General features: G+C 38.5%; 8 protein-coding genes across 9 annotated transcripts; 5 read left to right on the forward strand and 3 right to left on the reverse strand.

The window, feature by feature from the left end:
- Positions 1-260: 260 nt before the first annotated feature.
- Positions 261-2,631, reverse strand: LOC18023486 (zinc finger CCCH domain-containing protein 33). Of its 2 annotated transcripts, none has more exons than XM_006408316.2 (7): positions 2,342-2,631; positions 2,057-2,214; positions 1,880-1,942; positions 1,580-1,699; positions 1,249-1,491; positions 817-1,143; positions 261-718 (listed from the first exon to the last, which is right to left on the reverse strand). In XM_006408316.2, exons 1-7 carry the CDS (start codon positions 2,394-2,396, stop codon positions 515-517), a joined length of 1,170 nt encoding a protein of 389 aa, XP_006408379.1. In that variant the 5' UTR covers positions 2,397-2,631; the 3' UTR covers positions 261-514. The 2 variants fall into 2 exon arrangements, with proteins under 2 accessions (XP_006408379.1, XP_006408377.1); XM_006408314.2 differs by having other exon boundaries at positions 2,057-2,225.
- Positions 2,632-2,963: 332 nt separating this feature from the next.
- Positions 2,964-4,643, reverse strand: LOC18023487 (TIMELESS-interacting protein). The gene is made up of 4 exons (XM_006408317.2): positions 4,313-4,643; positions 4,072-4,194; positions 3,597-3,699; positions 2,964-3,387 (listed from the first exon to the last, which is right to left on the reverse strand). Exons 1-4 carry the CDS (start codon positions 4,625-4,627, stop codon positions 3,041-3,043), a joined length of 888 nt encoding a protein of 295 aa, XP_006408380.1. The 5' UTR covers positions 4,628-4,643; the 3' UTR covers positions 2,964-3,040.
- Positions 4,644-5,298: 655 nt separating this feature from the next.
- Positions 5,299-7,895, forward strand: LOC18023488 (receptor-like kinase LIP2). Its single transcript, XM_006408318.2, has 5 exons — positions 5,299-5,517; positions 5,641-5,804; positions 5,916-6,105; positions 6,194-6,591; positions 6,690-7,895. Exons 1-5 carry the CDS (start codon positions 5,430-5,432, stop codon positions 7,770-7,772), a joined length of 1,923 nt encoding a protein of 640 aa, XP_006408381.1. The 5' UTR covers positions 5,299-5,429; the 3' UTR covers positions 7,773-7,895.
- Positions 7,896-8,848: 953 nt separating this feature from the next.
- Positions 8,849-10,409, forward strand: LOC18023489 (tyrosine-protein phosphatase DSP3). The gene is made up of 5 exons (XM_006408319.2): positions 8,849-9,129; positions 9,259-9,352; positions 9,469-9,526; positions 9,625-9,668; positions 9,836-10,409. The coding sequence occupies exons 1-5, from the start codon at positions 8,978-8,980 to the stop codon at positions 10,097-10,099; spliced, it is 612 nt and encodes a 203-aa protein (XP_006408382.1). The 5' UTR covers positions 8,849-8,977; the 3' UTR covers positions 10,100-10,409.
- Positions 10,410-11,419: 1,010 nt separating this feature from the next.
- On the reverse strand, positions 11,420-12,028 carry LOC112088824. The gene has a single exon (XM_024159066.1). The coding sequence runs from the start codon at positions 11,919-11,921 to the stop codon at positions 11,604-11,606; it is 318 nt and encodes a 105-aa protein (XP_024014834.1). The 5' UTR covers positions 11,922-12,028; the 3' UTR covers positions 11,420-11,603.
- Positions 12,029-12,304: 276 nt separating this feature from the next.
- On the forward strand, positions 12,305-14,918 carry LOC18023490 (isopentenyl-diphosphate Delta-isomerase II, chloroplastic). Its single transcript, XM_024159065.1, has 6 exons — positions 12,305-12,617; positions 13,122-13,177; positions 13,731-13,822; positions 14,082-14,184; positions 14,288-14,425; positions 14,537-14,918. Exons 1-6 carry the CDS (start codon positions 12,382-12,384, stop codon positions 14,785-14,787), a joined length of 876 nt encoding a protein of 291 aa, XP_024014833.1. The 5' UTR covers positions 12,305-12,381; the 3' UTR covers positions 14,788-14,918.
- Positions 14,919-15,125: 207 nt separating this feature from the next.
- Positions 15,126-16,342, forward strand: LOC18023491 (putative 4-hydroxy-4-methyl-2-oxoglutarate aldolase 2). Its single transcript, XM_006408321.2, has 3 exons — positions 15,126-15,244; positions 15,376-15,574; positions 15,912-16,342. Exons 2-3 carry the CDS (start codon positions 15,391-15,393, stop codon positions 16,226-16,228), a joined length of 501 nt encoding a protein of 166 aa, XP_006408384.1. The 5' UTR covers positions 15,126-15,244; positions 15,376-15,390; the 3' UTR covers positions 16,229-16,342.
- A 160-nt stretch (positions 16,343-16,502) lies between these two features.
- Positions 16,503-19,835, forward strand: LOC18023492 (histidine--tRNA ligase, cytoplasmic). The gene is made up of 6 exons (XM_006408322.2): positions 16,503-17,901; positions 17,975-18,154; positions 18,241-18,498; positions 18,604-19,017; positions 19,115-19,246; positions 19,336-19,835. The coding sequence occupies exons 1-6, from the start codon at positions 16,561-16,563 to the stop codon at positions 19,639-19,641; spliced, it is 2,631 nt and encodes an 876-aa protein (XP_006408385.1). The 5' UTR covers positions 16,503-16,560; the 3' UTR covers positions 19,642-19,835.
- The last annotated feature ends 447 nt before the right edge of the window (positions 19,836-20,282 follow it).

Here is a 20,282-nt window from a genome sequence, read left to right on the forward strand (position 1 = left end):
TAATTTTTTAATTTTTTTTAAAGATAATATTACATGGCAGATTCTAATTGGTTTAAATGAAATGGGGTGAATGAATGAATTCAACCTTACCCTAGAGGTGAACGGCAAGAATTTTTGTTGTCGTTGAAAGCTATTGGACTCCTTTTTGACAGAAAGTGCGAACACAACACGAGGATTGTTAAAAAAAATATGAAAAATCAACGTGTAAATATATTAAATGTTGAACCGGTGGTTATAAGAAGATTCTAAACCAGATCATATATAAAACAATGTTACCTTATTTCCTCCAAAGTCAAATTTGAGGAAATTACTTGATCATCATTTATTCACCTGATTCGCCAAAATAATATTACAACAATGGCGACCAGATCAGATCAATATCAGTTTGTATAATCACCTCTATACATTATTAATAATAAAAAGCTTGAGATTAAAATTAAAATGAGAATTTACAGATTCCTCTTTGAAAAATCAAAGCTTTTTTTTTTTTAAAGCCCTTTCTTCTTTTGTTTCTTCATTGCTGTGTATCAATGGTTGTGTCTTTACCAGAGGTAGTCGCTGCTTGTCTTGTGGGATTCCCACTTGATGTTTCAACAACCTCATCTGTCTCCGAAGCTGTGTTTTCGTATGTGAATACTCGCATTGGGTGATCAAATTTACAGCTTGGACCAAATTTGCAGATTCCATACCGAGTGTAGAACACACACAACGGTTCTCCCTAACCACACAACACTTGGATTAAAAACAAAATACACAAATACCGATTCTAATCAAAGAAACAAATTCAAGATGTGTTTTTTCAGTCTTTGAGCTTACCGGGCGTAAAGGGAGGCCAATGGGACTTAAGAGGCAATCAGGAGGAGGAACTTGTCTGTCTCTAGGATGATGAAACTTGCAAACTGTGCCAAATTTGCAGTCACCTGTCTTCATGTAGAATTGGCATTCGGGTTGTCCGGGTCTTTCCGGGAAAACATTTTCCCTCGGCAATGCATAGAACCCTCTTAGTGGAACAGAGGATCCCGAATTGAAACCCGAGAATGACCCTTGAGACTGAGACCCTGACTCTATGGTCTCGTTCTGCTGCAAGTTTCTGTAGTTGTGATCATTTCCGGTACCTGAAGGAGAAACTGAGCCGAGCTGACCCTAACGAAATGGAAACCCCGAGAAAAGAGTTCAATGTGAAACAAAAGCAAGCAATACAAATCAGATTATCTAAAGGTTAAGCAAATTGTTTTCTTGACGTCTTACACTGTAAGGGTTCCATCCTTGAACCGGGACAACTCCTTGAGGCATAATCAAGGGGGTGAAGCTAGACGGATCTTGCCATCGAGGGTTGGCAATAAAAGAAGCTCTTGACCAAGGATAAGACTGTTGGCCTGAAGCAGGAACCATCATGTTGGTTGTTGGTTGAGGCTGAGGGTGGTTGAATTTACAAGTCCCACCAAATTTACAGTGCCCAGTTCTCAGAAAATAAGCACAATCAACCTCATTCTGCATATTGACATCAAGAGAATGAATCTCTAAGAGTGTGAAACGATGGGAAGTGAGATGAAATCAGAGAGGTCAAAGGTCAACATACCGAGCGTAGAGGATAGCCTAACATATTGAGAGAGACTCTTCCAGCAATCCCAGCTTTGTTCCTAGGATGATGAAACTTACACGATACTCCAAACTTGCAGGTTCCTGTCTTAAGGTAGTACTAAGCAACACAAGCATACAACATACAATGTAAGTTAGTTTGTGAAAGAAGATGACGCAATTAGATACCAAAGCTTGAGAAAATGCTAATTTTACAATTATAAAATCAAACTTCTTATGAACAGGTAGAGAATGTGTTTCGAGTTATGTAAGGGAGAACAGTTTTCAATAACTCGATCACCTCGCATTCAGGCTGACCAATCCTTTCAGGGTATTCTCCTCTCATCCTTGCAGTGGCTATAACCTACGAGACATCAAAACATTTTCAAAAGCTTTGAAATTTGGATCCAGCCAAACAGATCTCTAAACTCCAACATCAAACACACAGAAACACACACACACACAAAACGTATCATACCAGTTCCCGATCACGAGGATGATTGAACCGACAAGTTGAACCAAATCTACAAAGTCCAGTTCTTATGAAATAAGAACAATTCGGCTCTCCTGGTCGTTCTGGGTAAGAACCAGTTTCCATTGTTTCGTCTGAACTCAAATTCATTTGCCACATTGCATCTGATCAGGACCTCCACCCATAAGAAAGAAAAAAAAAATCGAAATTAAACCCAATCCGTAGAAAGAAAAAAAAATCATATTTTTCCGATCAAAACTGAAAAGAAAAAGAGGAAGAAATTGATCGGACCTTGATTCATCAGAGGTGAAAGAGAGGACATAGGAACTCCGGCATTAAAATCCATAGACGTGAAGAGGAATGCCTCCGACGGTGATGATGATAAGCATAAGACATTATACTGTCATCACTTTCAGTGATTCGCCGGAAATCGAAACCCAAATCGTAATTCCTCTTAAAAGAAAATGAAGTGTAGAGAAGTAATTGACAACGGAGAAAGAAGACATAGAAGAAGAATCGTGTAAACAGAGAGAGGTGAGAGGAAGTGAAGAGAGAGACGAAAAGCAAAAAAGCGTCCTCGTCTCACCTCCACACAAAAGAAACAAGACATTTGAGAGAAAATTAATTAATTAATAGTTTATATAAATAGGAAGACGATATTACCCCTACGGATGTTTTTTGCTCGTGTGTGTCGATTTATTTTATCTTCTCCACCAAAATTGGACGGTAGAGAACACGTCACAAAATTTTATTATTTGTTTCATTATCTTTGTCCTTTTCTATGTGGCTTAACTCATATAATATATATAAAATGTTGGAAAAAAAACAAATGTGCTAAAATTAAAAGCTTTATGCCAGTGTCCATAATTTTGGGTCCTAAACCGAGTTTGAACCAAAACTGATATGAACATTGGTTACCTTACCTATAGTCAAAATCCAAGAATATTTTATGGAAAATCCAAAATGAACATCTCTAGATATAAAGCTAAGCTAATCTTGATTTGGTTCGAGCCTTGCTTTGGCTCTTTCAAGAGCCTTTAGCCTATTAGCTTCCATTCGTAGTCTCTGTTCCTCGGAGATGTTCTGAGCTCTCTCCACTGCCTTTAATCTATTAGCTTCCGTACGTGCTCTTTGCTCTTCTGTCAGTTCACTGCTTTTATCCATGTTTTGTTCATCGCTCGGTATCTTCGAACTATGTGTTGAATCCATCCCATTATCAAATATCTCATTCAACATACTGTCTTGAAAAGCATCAGCATTTGTATCAGCATCGGCATCAACGCTCTGCGATGGTATGTCCTCCTCGTCATGACTTGGCTGATCCATATCTGTGTTACCTGCAAAAGAGTTTTCATCACCAACAATGCAAAGATTGTAATGGAGTAATAGAAACTGAACTTTAGTGGAATTCAGCCACACGAGAAGCGTTTCTCTTTTTTTCACATCAATCTCTCAACACTTATGCAGCCAGCCAAATTCCAAGATTAAGCAGCATTTGAGACATTAAGAAGATTCAAGGGAAAAAAGCAGATCTGTTTTGAGATACCTTGATTATTATTAGAAGGAACAGCATTTTCCTCCTGCTTATCATATAACTTGTTTGGATCAACTCCGCTGGCGACCCTTTCTCTCAGTTCGTTTATACAAATCTGAAAGGATAACACATTAGCTAATTTTGTAAGTGCACCAAGTTGCAAATGAAACATACTCACTGAGTGAATATAGAGTTCGTAGTTACTGGTAGAAGCTAAGTATGTTAGGGAAGTAAAGACTAAGGTATGAGCACAATGGTCATAAACCAAAAAACAGCCTAACACACTCTCAGATTCTTGTGCTTGATACTTATAAAGCAACGCATGATTGATCGCAAAAGGAGACGAGCGAATTTCTAAATTTCAGTAATCTTGACTAAAAACTGGTTTGATAGAATCATCTGAGCATATTTTCAGCCTTCAAATCCGGATTCAAAGATTCACTGCATGTGCAAAATCAGAGAAAAGAGGGGGATTGGGCCAATGTACCTTCACACGCTTAGTAGCAGCGACTTGTTGCACTTTGTGCACAAACTGATCAAATGAATAGTAAGGTAGCAAATGAGAGTGCCACTCACTGTACAGCCTTATCAAATTCCCCAAATCGCTGACCTAAAAAAAACAAACATATCCAAATTATCACACCTCAACACAAAACAGTTCCCAAATCTGACAGAGAAAGCAGCAAAATCAAATAGAATCGGCGAATAAATTGTGGGAAATGGCTTGCCTCTTTCGATCGGCCACGATACTTGAAGGATCTAGGAAAATAACGAAGAACATAGCCGAGACCATCCTCCGAGAGCAGCAAATCAGGTGTTAGCTTAGGCCTTTGAAGTCTCGTCTTCGTCGCTTTGGGAACGGATGTTCCGGCGGCAGTATTTCCACTTTTGGCAAAAGATCTCTGAAAGGCGTTGTTAGGGGCTTGAGTTGGAGTGGTAGAAGAAGGATCGGAGTTGCCGGCGACCGGAGCCGAGGATGGGCAATCGCGAGACCAATGACCGGGACGGCCACATTTGAAGCATCCCGTCGGAGCAGATTCCATCTTTCACCCTACGATCTCTCTCTCTCTCTCCTCTCTCTCTCGGTCTTATCAGATTCGCCAGCAAAATTCATTTTGGCGGTTTTACATTTTAGGCTGGCGGGAAAATTACATGGGGCGAATCGGGCGGGTGGTATTTATTCGACCCGGCCCAGTTTTAATAAAATTAAAAAAGCAAATACTGTAATGTGAATTCACATTTCACACTGTCGACAAATAACGAAGAATAATAAATCAAGACACAATGACACTCTCAGAGCAGTGACGAAAGAGCGTTTTAGGACTGATTTTCTAAAATAGCTTTTTTAACGACGAGATAATATAGCAAAACTCGCCAAAATATATTTTAGTCAGTTGTAGGACAGATTAATCCACTTTTAACTTCGGAGCGTATCTATTTTTTGTAGCTACAAAATTAGATTTTACAGAAATCGAAAGAAGAAGGACGGTTCTCCATGCTTTTGGGAGAATGTTAGCATTTCTTGAGAGATGGAGAATACAAAGAAAATCCACACTTTTGTTTTTGTTTTAAAAAAAAAAAAATGTTTTCCCTTCTTCTTCGGAGAAGTCACTCTTCTTCATCGATTTCTTGTGGCTTGGATTTGTCTCTTTTTTTTCTTCCTCTCTTTCTTCTTTCATTTTTCTTCGTGCGTTTCTCCTTTTTACGTGGGTCCTTCAATCTCCCCCATGAAGGACCCGACCCTTTGCTAAATCCAAAACAGAAACAAAACAAAATCTTGTATTTTCTCTGTGTCTTTCGCTTAATTAGGCTTCTTTAACCCTTTAATTACTTAAGTTTTGCATCATGCACTGTTTTCCGTGTTTTTCTGTGCCAAAGTGTAAAAAATATTCAAGTACGAATGAGGCTAACGACAACGAAGCCAGACCGCATGGTATGTTATGTCCTAATGCTCGCCTTTTTTTGATCTGAGAATGGAAAGTCGTTTTTGATCTGATCGGTAAAATCAAATTAAAAAAAAAAAAATTGATATTTTTTTTGTTCCTTGTTCTTAAAGAAAGGAGACGATCAGATGAAACAGAGCAATTAGAAGGAACGACGCTAAAAACATTCACTTTCCGAGAATTAGCGACGGCGACAAAGAATTTCCGGCAAGAGTGTTTGCTAGGAGAAGGTGGATTCGGTAGGGTTTACAAAGGAACCCTTCAATCTACTGGCCAGGTTCGATACTGAAACTTAGAATTGAGAAATTTTAATGATCCATCACCAAAGTTGCCAAAGATTCACCAATAAGAATTTGTATTGTTTTTTTTTTTTTTGGGAAATGTGAAGGTGGTGGCTGTAAAACAACTAGACAAGCATGGATTACATGAGAACAAAGAGTTTAAAGCTGAGGTTTTGTCATTAGGCCAAATCGATCATCCGAATCTTGTTAAGCTTGTAGGTTATTGCGCCGATGGAGATCAAAGGCTTTTGGTCTATGATTATGTCTCTGGAGGTTCCCTTCAAGACCATCTTCACGGTATTATTATACATACAGTACATATATAGAGAACTCCTTTTCTTTTAACTTTTTTTTTAGCTGAGATTTTTGGATGTTTGTTTTGCAGAGCCAAGATCAGACGGCCAACCGATGGACTGGACAACGAGGATGAAGATCGCGTATGGTGCAGCGCAAGGGCTTGATTACTTGCACGATAAAGCGAATCCACCTGTGATATATCGAGATTTGAAAGCTTCAAACGTTTTGTTGGACGATGACTTATGTCCTAAGCTTTCTGACTTTGGCCTGCATAAGCTAGGACCAGGGACAGGTGATAAGATGATGGCTTTATCTTCTCGAGTAATGGGAACTTATGGTTACTCCGCACCTGAGTATACGCGAGGAGGAAATCTGACTATGAAGTCAGATGTCTACAGCTTTGGAGTTGTGTTGCTTGAGCTCATCACGGGTCGAAGAGCTCTTGATACTACTAGGCCTAATGATGAACAGAACTTAGTTTCTTGGGTAAACGACAAAACCATAGAGATTGCTCTGTTTTCTTGAATCGGTTATATCACAAGATTATATCTTTTTTTTTTAGAAATTCTCCCGTTTTTTTGTAGGCGCAACCGATATTTAGAGATCCGAAAAGATACCCGGATATGGCAGATCCAGTTCTGGAGAGGAAATTCTCAGAGAGAGGGTTAAACCAAGCAGTGGCAATAGCTTCAATGTGTGTGCAAGAGGAAGCAGCAGCTCGTCCTTTGATAAGCGATGTAATGGTTGCACTTAGCTTCCTTTCCATGTCTACCGAAGACGGTATTCCCACAGCAGTTCCTATCTTATCCTTCAGGGACAAGAGCATCTCTATAGCCTTAAGCCGGCATGATTCAAATCTTGTTTCTCCTCCTCCTGAGCTAGCAACGGAAGATGACAAGTCTAGTATATCATCAGGTGAAGAATCATTTTTGGACAGCGTAAAGGAGACTGTGAGCAAGAAGAAAAAGCATGAGAATGAAGGTAGCTCGACGGAATCTGATGATGGGTCTGATCCCAACTCAGATGATGAACATGAAAAGGAACAAAAAGGTCCCCCACCAAAGCCTATTGATGAGAAGAACCCAGCGCAGAGCTTGAAGATAAAGTATAGATATAGCTGGGAAGAAGTTGATGTCAATGATGACAAGCTAAGCAGTAAGAGCAGCCAGAAATCCACTGATGAGAGCATTTCTTCGCGCTATGATAGCGACAGAGATCATGATGATTCACCAAGGAAAGAGGAGAATGAGAACAAAGAGGAAGAGGAAAAGCATACTCATCTTGAACACGTTCATAGCTCCAAAACTGATGATGATCAAAGTGTTTACTTTGATGATGATGATGATGATTCAAGGTCAGGAGATGACGGTGAAGCCTCTTTGCGTCGGATAAAATCAGAGGATAAGATTGATTCTATTGAATATGCCAATGAAGCCTCTTTGCATCAGATAAAATCAGATGATGAGACTGATTCTGTTGAAGATGCCAATGAAGTCTCTTTGCATCAGATAAAATCAGACGATGAGACTGATTCTGTTGAAGATGTTAATGAAACCTCTTTGCATCAGATTAAATTTGAAGTTGAGATTGATTCTACGGAAGATGCCAATGAAGCCTCTTTGCACCGGATAAAGTCAGAGGCTGAGATTGATTCTACTGGTGATTGAAACTTTCTTCCTGATTTCCTATTCATCTATTGAAGCTAAAGACACTAAGAGTTTGAATCTTTTTGGGATTTATTTTTGGGGGAAAACTCTCATGGGAATATGAAAACATATTTTTATGTTATTCTGAACAAATTATAATCATCTCTCTTTATATATGATGAAGATGTCTTAATAGATTACCAAACAAGATGTATAAATCGAATGATCTGTTTGATAAAACAAAACTCAGATTTCTATAATTGTTTTATGTCTTATGGTCCATTTGAGAGAAAAAAAAGAGTAGAAACAAATTATAATTAAAGAGGTATTATCATTTTCTCTTATAATTTGTGGTAATTGCAAATGCAGACTGAATAAAATGTTTAAGAAAAACACTAAATTGAGAAAAATTATGTTAGTATTTGAAACATAGACAAGTGTCAAATAATTAAACCCTAAATAATTTATGAATCTTAAGCATTAATCTTAGCTATTATGACTGTGAGTAAGATTAGATTATCCAAAAAAAGGGAAATAGGAAATAATATTAGATTCTCAATATAGATAGGCTAAATTAGATACTTAACTGATAGAAATAATTCAGATAACATTAATATGTGTGTATCCTATTTGTGATTAAGGAATTAGTCTTTATACTTTTTTTTTTTGTTTGGTCAACAAATTTTTTTTTCTTGTCAATAGTCAATACTTTCAGTCTGTAGAATAAAAATTCAAATGAGGCCACTCAACTTTTTATTTGTTTTTCTCGCGATTCGACCACCCAAGTTTTTATTCTCGTTCGACCACTTTATTTGAGAATTTTTGTTTGATCAAATTTTTTTTGTTTTAAAGGATTGACTCAAAACTAGATTCGTTAAAGAATCGTCAGCTGTGAGGTGTAAGGAAACGCAGAAGACATTACACGTGTCAAGATCCTAGAGATTCTAAAGGGTCCATCCTAAATCCTTAAAGGTTTTAACCCAATAGGAAGAAAGAATCCTACCCAAAAACTCCCAAAATCTGAGTCCGCTTTTCAAAGTTGTTTCCTTTTTTTAATAGAAACCCCACTTGATCCTCTTTCCTCCTATAAAAACCCTTTCTTTTATTTTCCTTCTCAAACCAATTTCATCAATTCTTTCTCTAAGATTTCTGGGTTTTTGCTCTGTTTCTCGTTATATTTTATAGACGGAGGCAGCAGCAATTTCTTAATAGGTTATTGGAATTCGATGTGTTTGATAATGGAAACGGATGATCACGACGGTGGTGTTTTAGTTTCGCCGTCGAATTTCTCCATGGTTGAAGACGGGATTTATCGATCTGGGTTTCCTCAACCCGAGAATTTCGGTTTCCTCACAACCCTAAATCTCCGTTCCATCATGTAAGACAGATTGATTCTCTTCCTTTATTAATCGTCTGGGTTTCATTAAATTAACTCTTTTGATTGATTTTTAACAATTGATTTCGATTGTATTAATTAATAAAAGTCGTTGGTTGATTCACAAAACAGTTATCTTTGCCCTGAGCCATACCCAGAGGAGAATCTCAAGTTTCTTGCGGCCAACAACATTCAGCTTTTCCAATTTGGAATCGAAGGGAAAACGGTGCGTTCTCATTGGATTAAGCCTCTCTTGAACAACAATCTCTTTTGTTTCTTGTTGGTTTTTGAATCATTGTAATGCTCTTGATTCCTTATGTCGAATTTGTTTATGATGTGCAGGATCCTCCTACTCCAATGCCAAAAGATACAGTTTTGGATGCTCTCAAAGTCTTAGTTGGTAAGGAATCAACAACGCTCACTACGGTCTTTGATGTTTATAAGCTCTTTCTTAGCTGTTTCGTGTATCTTAAAGTCACTCTTATGTTTTCTCTGTAGATGTAAGAAACCATCCGATTCTCATACATTGCAAACGTGGGAAGGTAATATACATCAACCCTTATCTCTCTTCTTCTTCTTCTTCTTCTTCTAGGAGCTTGGCCTATTCTTAGGACGCTCTTTGGTGGTCTTTCAAGAGATTGTGTGATTAGTTATTTACAGGACACTAATGGTTTGATGGTTTTTTTTTGTGAACTCAATATGGATGCAGCATAGGACAGGTTGTTTGGTGGGATGCTTAAGAAAAGTTCAGAGCTGGTGTTTACCATCGGTGCTCGAGGAATACCAGAAGAACGCGGGATTGAAGTGGAGACAAAGGGATTTGAAGTTTATAGAGACTTTTGATATCGTGAGCTTGAGGCAGTGTCTCTTGAGCATTATGTATCGGTATCACGGTTATGGTTCCAAGAGGAAAAGGTTGGTCTATGAAGAAGAAAATGTCCAGCAACCGAAACCGCAGGCTGCTAAAGTTTGAAAATGAGAGCAACCAAGTGGGATATGGTTCGGGGGTTTAAATCTGATGATTCTTCTAGGAGGTTAAGTTTGGTTTTTTAGCAATGGAAATGTACAGAAAGGTCACTCTTCATTAAAGACTGATGCATGAGAGGTCAATCAACTCGATGACCACTAATGCCTCTGTTGCTTTTATCTTTTTTTTTTTTTTTTTACTTGTCAACTCTTAAAGTGGCTTTAGCTAATTGTTCAAAGACCCTCTCTTTCAAATAAGAAATATTATTACAAGAAATTAGACTATGGAAAGGTTTCTGACTGTATATATAGCACATGTATTAAAATGGCTTGGGGTAATTGTTCAAAGTGACTATACATATACATATATAATTGATAAAAATGGAAAACAGAGGAGGTAAAGAGTATCGAGTCATCTTCCAATTTATACCATGTGCACTGCAGGACAAGGTTTCTGACTATATGTAGCACATGTATTGGGAAAACTTTTCTCTAAAGATGTCTTTTTAAAAAAAAAAAAAAAAGATAATCAAAGAATCCAATTTGTTTAGCATTCTTTAACTAGAGGAGGCCATATTCTCTTTACCTATCACGGTGCTTTACACCAAATGTTAGTTAATATATATATACATACACCTGCTTTTGAATTCCATTATCAGCCTCCACGTGATCGAGCCAGCGAATTAGGACAGATAAATAGTCTATGTAACTAAACCGAACGACACCGGAAAAGAACAATCTAAAACCGAACCAAATCTAACCTAAGTATATCCGATAAAAACTCGAGACCACAGACGCAAACTGATAATGTGCACAATCCTCTAACAAAGAAACTTTACGTCATTATCAGAAATATGTCTGCACATTGACGTACTTTTGAGATCATTCTGAACAAAGGTTTCCTCTGATTATGTCTGAACAGAAACAGAGGTTTTTTTTGTATATATTTAAGAACTATATTCTCTTATTTATGAGAAGATTATTGCCTGCAAGAGCTTTCTGTAAGAAAAAGAACCAGTACTAAACAAGAGAGATTGGAACTAAAAACCCATCAAACAGTTCCAACACCGGGGTCCTTAAAACAAAAAAGATGTCTGATGTGCTTGCAGCTTCAAAGAATGGAACTTCAAGGTCATTAATCATAACATAAAACGAACTTAAACCAAACGTGTTCTACACTTAATGTTATGCCAAAACAAATAAACAGAGAGATTGAAACCACAACGCTAGCTAGCCTAAACCAAAGGGCATACAAACCTTATATTCTTTACCAGACAAATTCTTGCAAGTAAGAACATTTGTAAGTTAACACAGACTCGAGAAGAGATATCGTTCAAATCTCAATTTATTCATATAACATCCCCTCCATCTGGAAAATAGCAGATAACAAGTTTGAGATCATAAACAAGAAAAGAAAAGGTAGAAGCCATAAGGGTCATCAACATGATGGATTGGGACAAGAGTTCATAATATTCGAAACCAAAATATCACAAATTTTGAAGGAGATTGAATTATTTCTTCAAGCTTCCCCTAATGCCAGGTTTAGGCTTCGCCTCAGCAACTGGTGCTAAAACAGCATGGAGATTAACGAGCTTGGATTCGTCGTAAGGGATCTTCGGATGCTTGGATTCGTGATGGATCTGCATCGTCTTGAGATCAGGAGCTGTAATTTTGCAGTGAGGACACTCGTATTTAGCGTGACCACCTTTCTCTTTTCCGGTCCTATCAGCGATTCCCGCCTTTCCTCCGCCTCTGTTGGTCAACGCAGCATCGATCTTAGCTTGGATCTCCTTCGCCGTATGCTTCTTCGGCTTCGCCTTACCAGTCATCCTCGATGGCGACTTCTCTGGGAGCGACGATCTCGCAGGAAGGGCGAACCCCTAACCCTAACCCTAGTTGTGCTCCTCTTCTGACCAAGACGGACAATTTTGCTCTACATTGTTATGGGAAATTTTCAAAAAAACCCTCCAAACTAACTACTTGTTTCAATTAAACCCTCTAACTATGAAATTCACAAAACAATCTTTTCTTTTCAAATAAAATGGTCTCATAGTTATTGAATTGACTTGCAAAACACGGTTAGTTTAGGGGTTTTGATTGCAAATTTCCTTCTTGTTTTTTTTAGTTGGAGAAAGGAAAGCTGACAAAAAAAAGGAAATAATCTTATCCGCTTTTGTCAGGAGTGGTGTAATCAAATGCGGAGAGGTATATGGTAAGAGTCGTGGACATAAAATAAAATAAAACGCAGAACGCAGGGGAGCGCATCAGTCATCAACCACATGCACACCAATGTCTGCTTCTTCTTTATTTAATCTCTCATTGATTCGCCTCAGATCTCTCCCTCTTCTCTCTTCTTCTTCTTCTTCCTCTTCCCACTTTTCCCATCTTCCTCTATCTTCGATCCGATCTGTTCCCATTTCACTGAGAAAGTTATCGAATTTCCGGGCATTCTCCGCTACCACCATGACAGACTCTAAAGATGCTGGAATGGATGCTGTTCAGAGACGCCTCATGTTTGAGGACGAGTTAGTCTTTGATTTCCGTTTAATTCTCCGTATTTCGATTTCAACTTTTGGGTTTTGCCAAAATAGTACCTTTTTCGCTTCAAATCGTTTCCTCGAATCTGAATCGTTAGGTTGCTGAGAAAATGGAAGGAAAATTGACGAATTAGGTTCTGGGATTTGAGTTATTTTTCGATTAGCCATGGTTCAGGAGCATAGGTCTATTGATTTGTTGACTTTGGTGTAATAATAAATGACTTGTGGATTTAGTAATTGTTAAGTTTCTTCCATTTTTTGTCAACGCTTTAGTGTCTTCTATGAAATGTGGGAGGAACATAGTCAGGTGGTCTATATTCCCAGCCGAAAATGGATTCTTTGGATATGATAGTTGATCCTTTGCTTTGATAGAGATGTTTCTTTTCCAAGTTTTCGGTCTCTCGATGCCCAGTACAAGAATCTATATATATATATACGATCTCCCCGCCTTAATTGAATGATTCATTTCTTCATTGACTATCTTGTTTTCAGATGCATTCTTGTTGACGAAACTGATCGTGTCGTGGGGCATGACAGCAAATATAATTGTAAGTGAACTTGTTCGAGTCTCATTTTACCTCTTAGTGTTTTGAATTTCGTGTGCTTCTTTACTATTCTCCTATGGCTGAAGTTAGTTGCAGTTACTGCATCAAGATCTGACATAGCGTGGCTGCTTTTATTTAATGTTGTTCATAATCATAGCCCCTCTAGATTACAACTTTTGAGTTTCCATCAAATGTCGTTGGCCTCTCCATGAATGTGTCGAACATATTATTTATTGTGTAGCTAATAAACATCTTCAGTGTCTACAAAGTTTGTAAATTATCATTCCTATAGTGTATGGATGTATTATGCGACACTTTGCATTGCAGTGTTGTGCCATTTTCACAAGAATAGGATATTTTTCTCCAATGACAGTAATTTCTGTCTTGTTTGAAATAGACGAATATAAAATCTTGCTGCTGGAAAATGGTTAAAGAAAATTAACTACTCGCTTAGTTTTCTTTGGCATATTGCTTATACTGAAGTGATAGAGGATGGTTATTTTACTTCTAATCTCTGTCCACTATTCAAGATACTGACACCTTCTCAAATCTGTAGGTCATCTGATGGAAAATATTGAAGCTAAGAATTTGCTTCACAGGGCTTTTAGTGTATTTTTATTCAACTCGAACTATGAGTTGCTTCTCCAGGTATTTGTTTTGTTTACGACTGCTTTGAATTCAAGATAAGTCAAGTTTTGTATACGACTACCGTGTACTAGGCATGCTGGTGTTATATCTAGAATCATCTTCTTGTAGAGAAAAATAAGCTCAATAATTATGGGTAATTTTAGAGATTTTGTTGGACGTATTGGGTGTGGCACTGATGCTGCGATGCTCTCGTGATTTAAGATGGTTGGCGGATCTGGCTCATATGTCATCCTACTGAAATTTCTCCTCTTTGTAACAGCAAAGGTCGAAAGCAAAGGTGACCTTCCCTCTTGTGTGGACAAACACTTGTTGCAGCCATCCTCTTTACCGTGAATCAGAGCTTATCGAGGAAAATTCACTCGGTTGGTATTTACTGGGCCAACAATTCAGTACTTGTTACTAGCTATGCAGCAAACTGTAGCTTCACTTGAATACTGACCTCACTGTTTGTATCATGCTCATCAGGTGTGAGGAATGCTGCACAGAGAAAGCTTCTTGACGAGCTTGGTATTGTAGCTGAAGATGTACCAGTCGATGAATTCACTGCCTTGGGACGTATGCTTTACAAGGCTCCTTCTGATGGCAAATGGGGAGAGCACGAACGTAAATACCATTCCCTGAGACTCGTGTTGACCTTTTTTTCTTCTTGAATACACACTGCCAAAAACGTTAATGGAACACTGATGTTTTTCTCCGTTGGCCTTCTTTTTGCAGTTGACTACTTACTCTTCATTGTGCGGGACGTGAAGGTTCAACCAAACCCAGACGAAGTAGCAGATATCAAGTATGTGAGCCGGGAAGGGCTGAAGGAGCTGGTGAAGAAAGCAGATGCAGGCGAGGAAGGTCTCAAACTGTCTCCATGGTTCCGATTGGTGGTGGACAATTTCTTGATGAAGTGGTGGGATCATGTTGAGAAGGGAACTCTGGGTGAAGCTATAGACATGAAAACCATCCACAAACTCTGAAATCTTCCTTGAGTTTTTGGATAATCTTTCTCTTTCCCTTTCATCTTTTTGATATTTGTGATGGTAATAATTGGGAGACACGAGACTTTTCCATGAAAAAATCACGCAATAAAGTTTCATTTTTATTTGAATTTAGGAATATCTTTCAATGATCTTGAATTTTACATTGTTTATGAGATGTGTAAAACGCATTTGGGTGGAGAGAAGGCGAGAAAATGATAGCAAGTAAACAGAGACGAAAACAGAGAAAAGGAAAAGCAAAGATTCCTTTTTCCGAAGCTTACCTTCGATCTGATTTATATAAAAGGCTAAAAGTCAATATTTTATTGTTATAAAATGACCAAAGCAAAGCAAGTATTTCTGACTTTGTTCTGCTTTAAATCATCACTTCATTTCTGAATTCTGAGACTTGAGAGCACACAGACAGAGTTCGTCATCCGAGTTTCTTGTATTTCAGGTAAACGAAACGAGATTCGATCTAATCCCTTCTATTTATCAAGGTTGATTTTTGGATGGTTTTCTAGTGAAATGAATGAATTTTCCGTTTGGGTTTCACGGATTGACCGTGGATCATAATACTTAATCCAGGTGAGAAGAGAGAAAATGGCGTTTGTGACCACTGCGGAAGTTTGTGACGCGAATCAAGAGCTGATCCGGAGTGGGCAGCTCCGAGCTCTGCAACCCATTTTCCAGATTTACGGTCGTCGTCAAATATTCTCAGGTCCAGTAGTTACTGTCAAAGTATTTGAAGACAATGGCTTGATCCGTCAGTTTCTCGAAGAGAAAGGTATTCAATGATTCTTTCTTGCTCAAGAGATTTCAAAAGGCTGAACCTTTATTCCTAGAAAGACCTTAAGAGAGATATTATGAACTTTCTTCATAGGATCATTGACATGGTTTAGTTTTATAGATTTAGACTCAATTCTGGTTTGCTGCTTGTCAAACAGCTCCAATCTTTCTTTGCGTGAAACTAACAAGTTTAAGATCATGTATCTGAATCCGTACCTAGTAACTAGAGATGAGATGTGTCTTGTAGGAAAACCAGAGGCTTCGCTTACAGTAAACCAAATCTGTTCTCTTTGTTATCTTTCACATGAAAAACTCACCGATGCTTAAAAAAACAGGCAATGGAAGAGTTCTAGTGGTGGATGGTGGAGGGAGTTTACGATGTGCGATACTTGGAGGAAACCCGGTAGTACAAGCGCAGAACAACGGATGGGCGGGGATCATAGTGAACGGTTGCATCAGAGACGTTGATGAGATCAATGGTTGCGACATTGGAGTCAGAGCTTTGGCTTCTCATCCTTTAAAGGCTAGTAAGAAAGGACTTGGTGAACAAAGAGTCCCTTTGAACATTGCTGGGACTCGGATTTGCGATGGCGAATGGCTTTACGCTGACACTGATGGAATCCTTGTTTCTCAGATCGAATTATCGGTTTAGAAAGAAAGAAAACAAAATTGGTTTCTTGATTTGTTGAATCTTGAAGCTGTTGCTATTGAGCTTTACGTTCCCTCTTCTTCTTTTGTGGCTTAATGTATATCAAAGTAAAGTTTGCTTCTTTGAACTATTGAATCCATTTAAGTTTCTGGAGTTACTAAAAAAAAAACCCGTTATTTTTTATTTTTTAATAAAAAATAATAATAATGGTTATGTAATTGATTCAGTGTCACGCGTGCCAACTCCCGTTTAGGTTAAATATAAACTGCGTTTCATTGAGCCGGAAAAAAATCACTGCGTTTCACAACACTCTCTCTCTGGCTTCAGCTCTGTTAATGGCGGCGGAGAGATTGACGTTCACTCTCGGAGGCAAAGGATCTTCGTCCTCTTCTTCCTCCGTTTACAAGGTTGCTTCTCGCGTATCTAATGTAGGGATCGACTCTTCTGCGATCGAGAGATTCTCCACTAAAACCCTTCAATTGACCAAAAGAAGCTCCTTTGGAATCCCTGAAGGGTTAACGAACGAAGAGATCCGAGCTTCTTTGGTTGTGCTCTTAAACAAGCTTCTTTTGTCGAACTCGGGTCCTTCTTCTTCTTCCTCCACCGTTCGTTCTGTTCTTCCGGTTAAGATATTGGAGATTCTGAATTCAAAGACTGAGAATTTCGAATCTGGTGAGATTGAAGTGACAGAAGGGGAAAATTTTGTGCTGGAGAAGTCGTGTGCTTCGTTTATTGGACTATGTTCGATTATAGATTACAAATCGACGGCTCTTTCTCAGATTGTGGATTCTGTTGCTGCCTTGAGCTGTGAGGCTACAAAAGGTGATATCACTTTGTTTAGCTCGTTGGATTCAGGAGACGGGTTTGGTCATAAAGATGCAATTAGTGTAGCTGGTGATCTCAAGGTTTTGCTAAATGGGTCTAAAGCTGTGGGGAAATTCGAAATCGAAGAGATTTCGAAAATTCCCATGATTCATGGAAAATTCAGAGATTTGGTGAAAAGCCTGCACTTGGATGCTCGGAATGAGTTGAATTCGGGTGTTAAAGGAGGCAAAACTGGGTCTGTAGACTCTGGAGTTGGTGAGGCTTTAGGAGCAACATTGCCATCTTTGTCAAAGCTGATTAAGAGCCTGGGAGCATGCTCTTTCCTTCGTGCTAAGCTGTGTTTTCAGTCCATTGGAAATGAGAATCTGAGGAATGGTTTGTCGCAACTGTTCGAAGCGAGCTGTATTGAGTACGAGAACCTGAAAAATGGCTTCTCTGAAGAGGATGACTGCAGATTTGCTCATAAATTGAATGAGACTCTAGGGATCGTATGGAGAATTGTTGGTTTTGAAGCAGTTGCTGCCTTTTTTGCACTTGCTGGTGGAGAGTTGTTTGGCGAGAAGGGAGGAGACGTGGGACAAGAGGAGTCCAAGAGCGATAAGAAAAAGAAGAAGAATGAGAAAAAAGCGGTTTTAGGGAAGGGGACAAGCGTAGTTATCCAGTTTATCAAAGAGAGATTGGTGAGTAATGAGGCAGCAAGTGGTGATGATCAGATGAAGTCATTGAACCAATGGGTGGAGCAAATCTTAAATCTTTTTAATCCCGCGGGTCACGGTTTTGATTCCTTCTTGGCAAAAGTGAAAGAGATTGTAGAAAGTAATGAAAACAGGAGACTTCCCAAGCTTCCAAAGGTAAAATTTTTTGATCTTAGAATCAAAATGTTATGCCTCGAGTCTGTTTCTTATTTGTTTGGTTCTATGACAGGGTACTCGAGATTTCGCTAAAGAACAAATGATAGTCCGAGAAAAAGCATTTTCAATCATACAAAACGTTTTCAAGAAACATGGTGCAACTGCACTTGATACTCCTGTCTTTGAATTGAGGGAGACACTTATGGGGAAGTACGGAGAAGACTCAAAGTTGATCTACGATATTGCTGATCAGGTAAAACTCATCTCGACTACTGCGATTTGATCAGTTTTGTGGATACTGATGTTAGAACTCATGCTCACCTGGTTTATTAATTGCAGGGTGGAGAGCTTTGCTCTTTAAGATATGATTTAACCGTCCCATTTGCACGGTATGTGGCTATGAATGGTTTCACATCATTCAAAAGATATCAAATAGCTAAGGTGTACAGAAGGGATAATCCATCTAAAGGGAGATACAGAGAGTTTTATCAGTGTGATTTCGATATCGCTGGTTTGTCGGAACCAATGGGACCCGATTTTGAAGTTGTCAAGATTTTAACAGAACTCCTTGATAAATTGGAGATCGGAGAATATGTGGTAATAACTTTAGCTCGAAGTCTTGATAATTGCCTGGTTTGTTATCTCCTTCTTAGGTTCTTGATTCGTTTTTTTTTTTTCGTTTGTTTTTGTTTTTGTAAATAGGTGAAACTGAATCATCGAAAGTTGCTTGATGGAATGCTGGAGATATGTGGAGTACCAGCTGAGAAATTCAGAACCATATGTTCGAGTATCGATAAGTTAGACAAGCAATCATTTGAGCAGGTGAAGAAAGAAATGGTGGAGGAGAAGGGTTTGTCTTCAGAGATTGCAGACAGAATCGGCAACTTTGTCAAGGAAAAAGGACGTCCCATGGAGCTGTTGAGTAAACTGAGACAAGAAGGGAGCGAGTTTTTAGCTAACAAATCATCAAACGAAGCTCTTGAGGAGTTGAGTATCATGTTTGAAGCTCTTGAGAGATCAAAGTGCAGTCACAGAATAGTCTTTGATTTAAGTCTAGCTAGAGGTCTTGATTACTACACAGGCGTCATCTTTGAAGCCGTTTGTATTGGAGCAGAGGTAAAAGAAGAAAGAAAAAAAACCCCCGCGACTTGCCTCTTGCAGTTCAATGAGAAAAAAACAGTAAATATGAATGAAATTTCTTATTTTTGTGTAGGTTGGATCAATTGCTGCTGGTGGGCGATACGATAACCTTATAGGAATGTTTGGATCAAGGCAAGTCCCTGCGGTTGGCGTGAGCCTTGGGATCGAGCGAGTGTTTAACATTATGGAAGAGCAACAAAAACAAGTAACTTGCCAAAGTCTTTTCTTTTTTTTTTTTGTTGTCCTTAGTTCAAAAGATTGTTTTTTTGAACTTATGTTTTGGTATGAATGGAGGTGGTTCGACCTACGGAGACACAGGTTTTGGTTAGTATAATGGAGGATAATAAGCTAGGGGAAGCTGCGGAATTGGCTAGTCAGTTATGGGAAGCTGATATCAATGCAGAGTATCTTGTGAGCAAAAGGAGAGCAAAGCATTTCGATCGTGCTACGAATTCAGGGATTCCTTGGATGGTGATTGTAGGCAAAACAGAACTCACTCAAGGTGTTGTCACATTGAAGAAGATCGTCAAGGGAAGTGAAGAGGAAATCCCTGATGTTCCTAGAGATTGTTTCGTTGGAGAATTGTTGAAACGTCTCTGACTTCTCTCTCTTGCATAAATGGTACACTTACCCAAACTCTCACTGGTTCGAATCCCAGCGAAAGTGAATCACAGTTGTGTTGCATTTTTATTTTGTTATTTTGTACTTTTCTTTTATAAAAAATTTTGATTGGAAAAGCACGACTCAAAATCGATGATTGGTGTTATTTGAGATAAGAAGTGAGAGATATTTTTTTATGATGACTTGGTTGGTATTTTTACTATATGAGGTGATAAAATCATTGATCTTGAGATGTGATTGATTAGTGGATAACCGACCGGGCCCGACCCAATCCGATAGATTAATCTATTGTATAGGTTGATTGTCGAATGAGCGATTAAACATTCTGATTATTACGAATTTGTGCTAATTTCTTATTAGATAAATATACAAAATATTCGACGGTAGTTACTAGTTACTACTACTAGCTAGACTGATTAGTCAACGATTAAACCGGTCATAGTCGCTAATCGGCTATCTAGTAATCGATTATTAGAAGCTTGATACAAATCAAGAAACCAAAAAGGCAGCTGTTTAACTCATCCATGATTGACTTAATCTACTATCTTATCCAGAAGAAGTTCGATTATTTGATTGAGATCGGACTCGGACTCGAGCAAGCAATCAAGGAAGAAGATAAG

The sequence above is a fragment of the Eutrema salsugineum genome, unplaced genomic scaffold (genome assembly GCF_000478725.1).
Source record: "Eutrema salsugineum unplaced genomic scaffold, Eutsalg1_0 scaffold_13, whole genome shotgun sequence".
In the NCBI taxonomy this organism is placed as follows: Eukaryota; Viridiplantae; Streptophyta; class Magnoliopsida; order Brassicales; family Brassicaceae; genus Eutrema; species Eutrema salsugineum.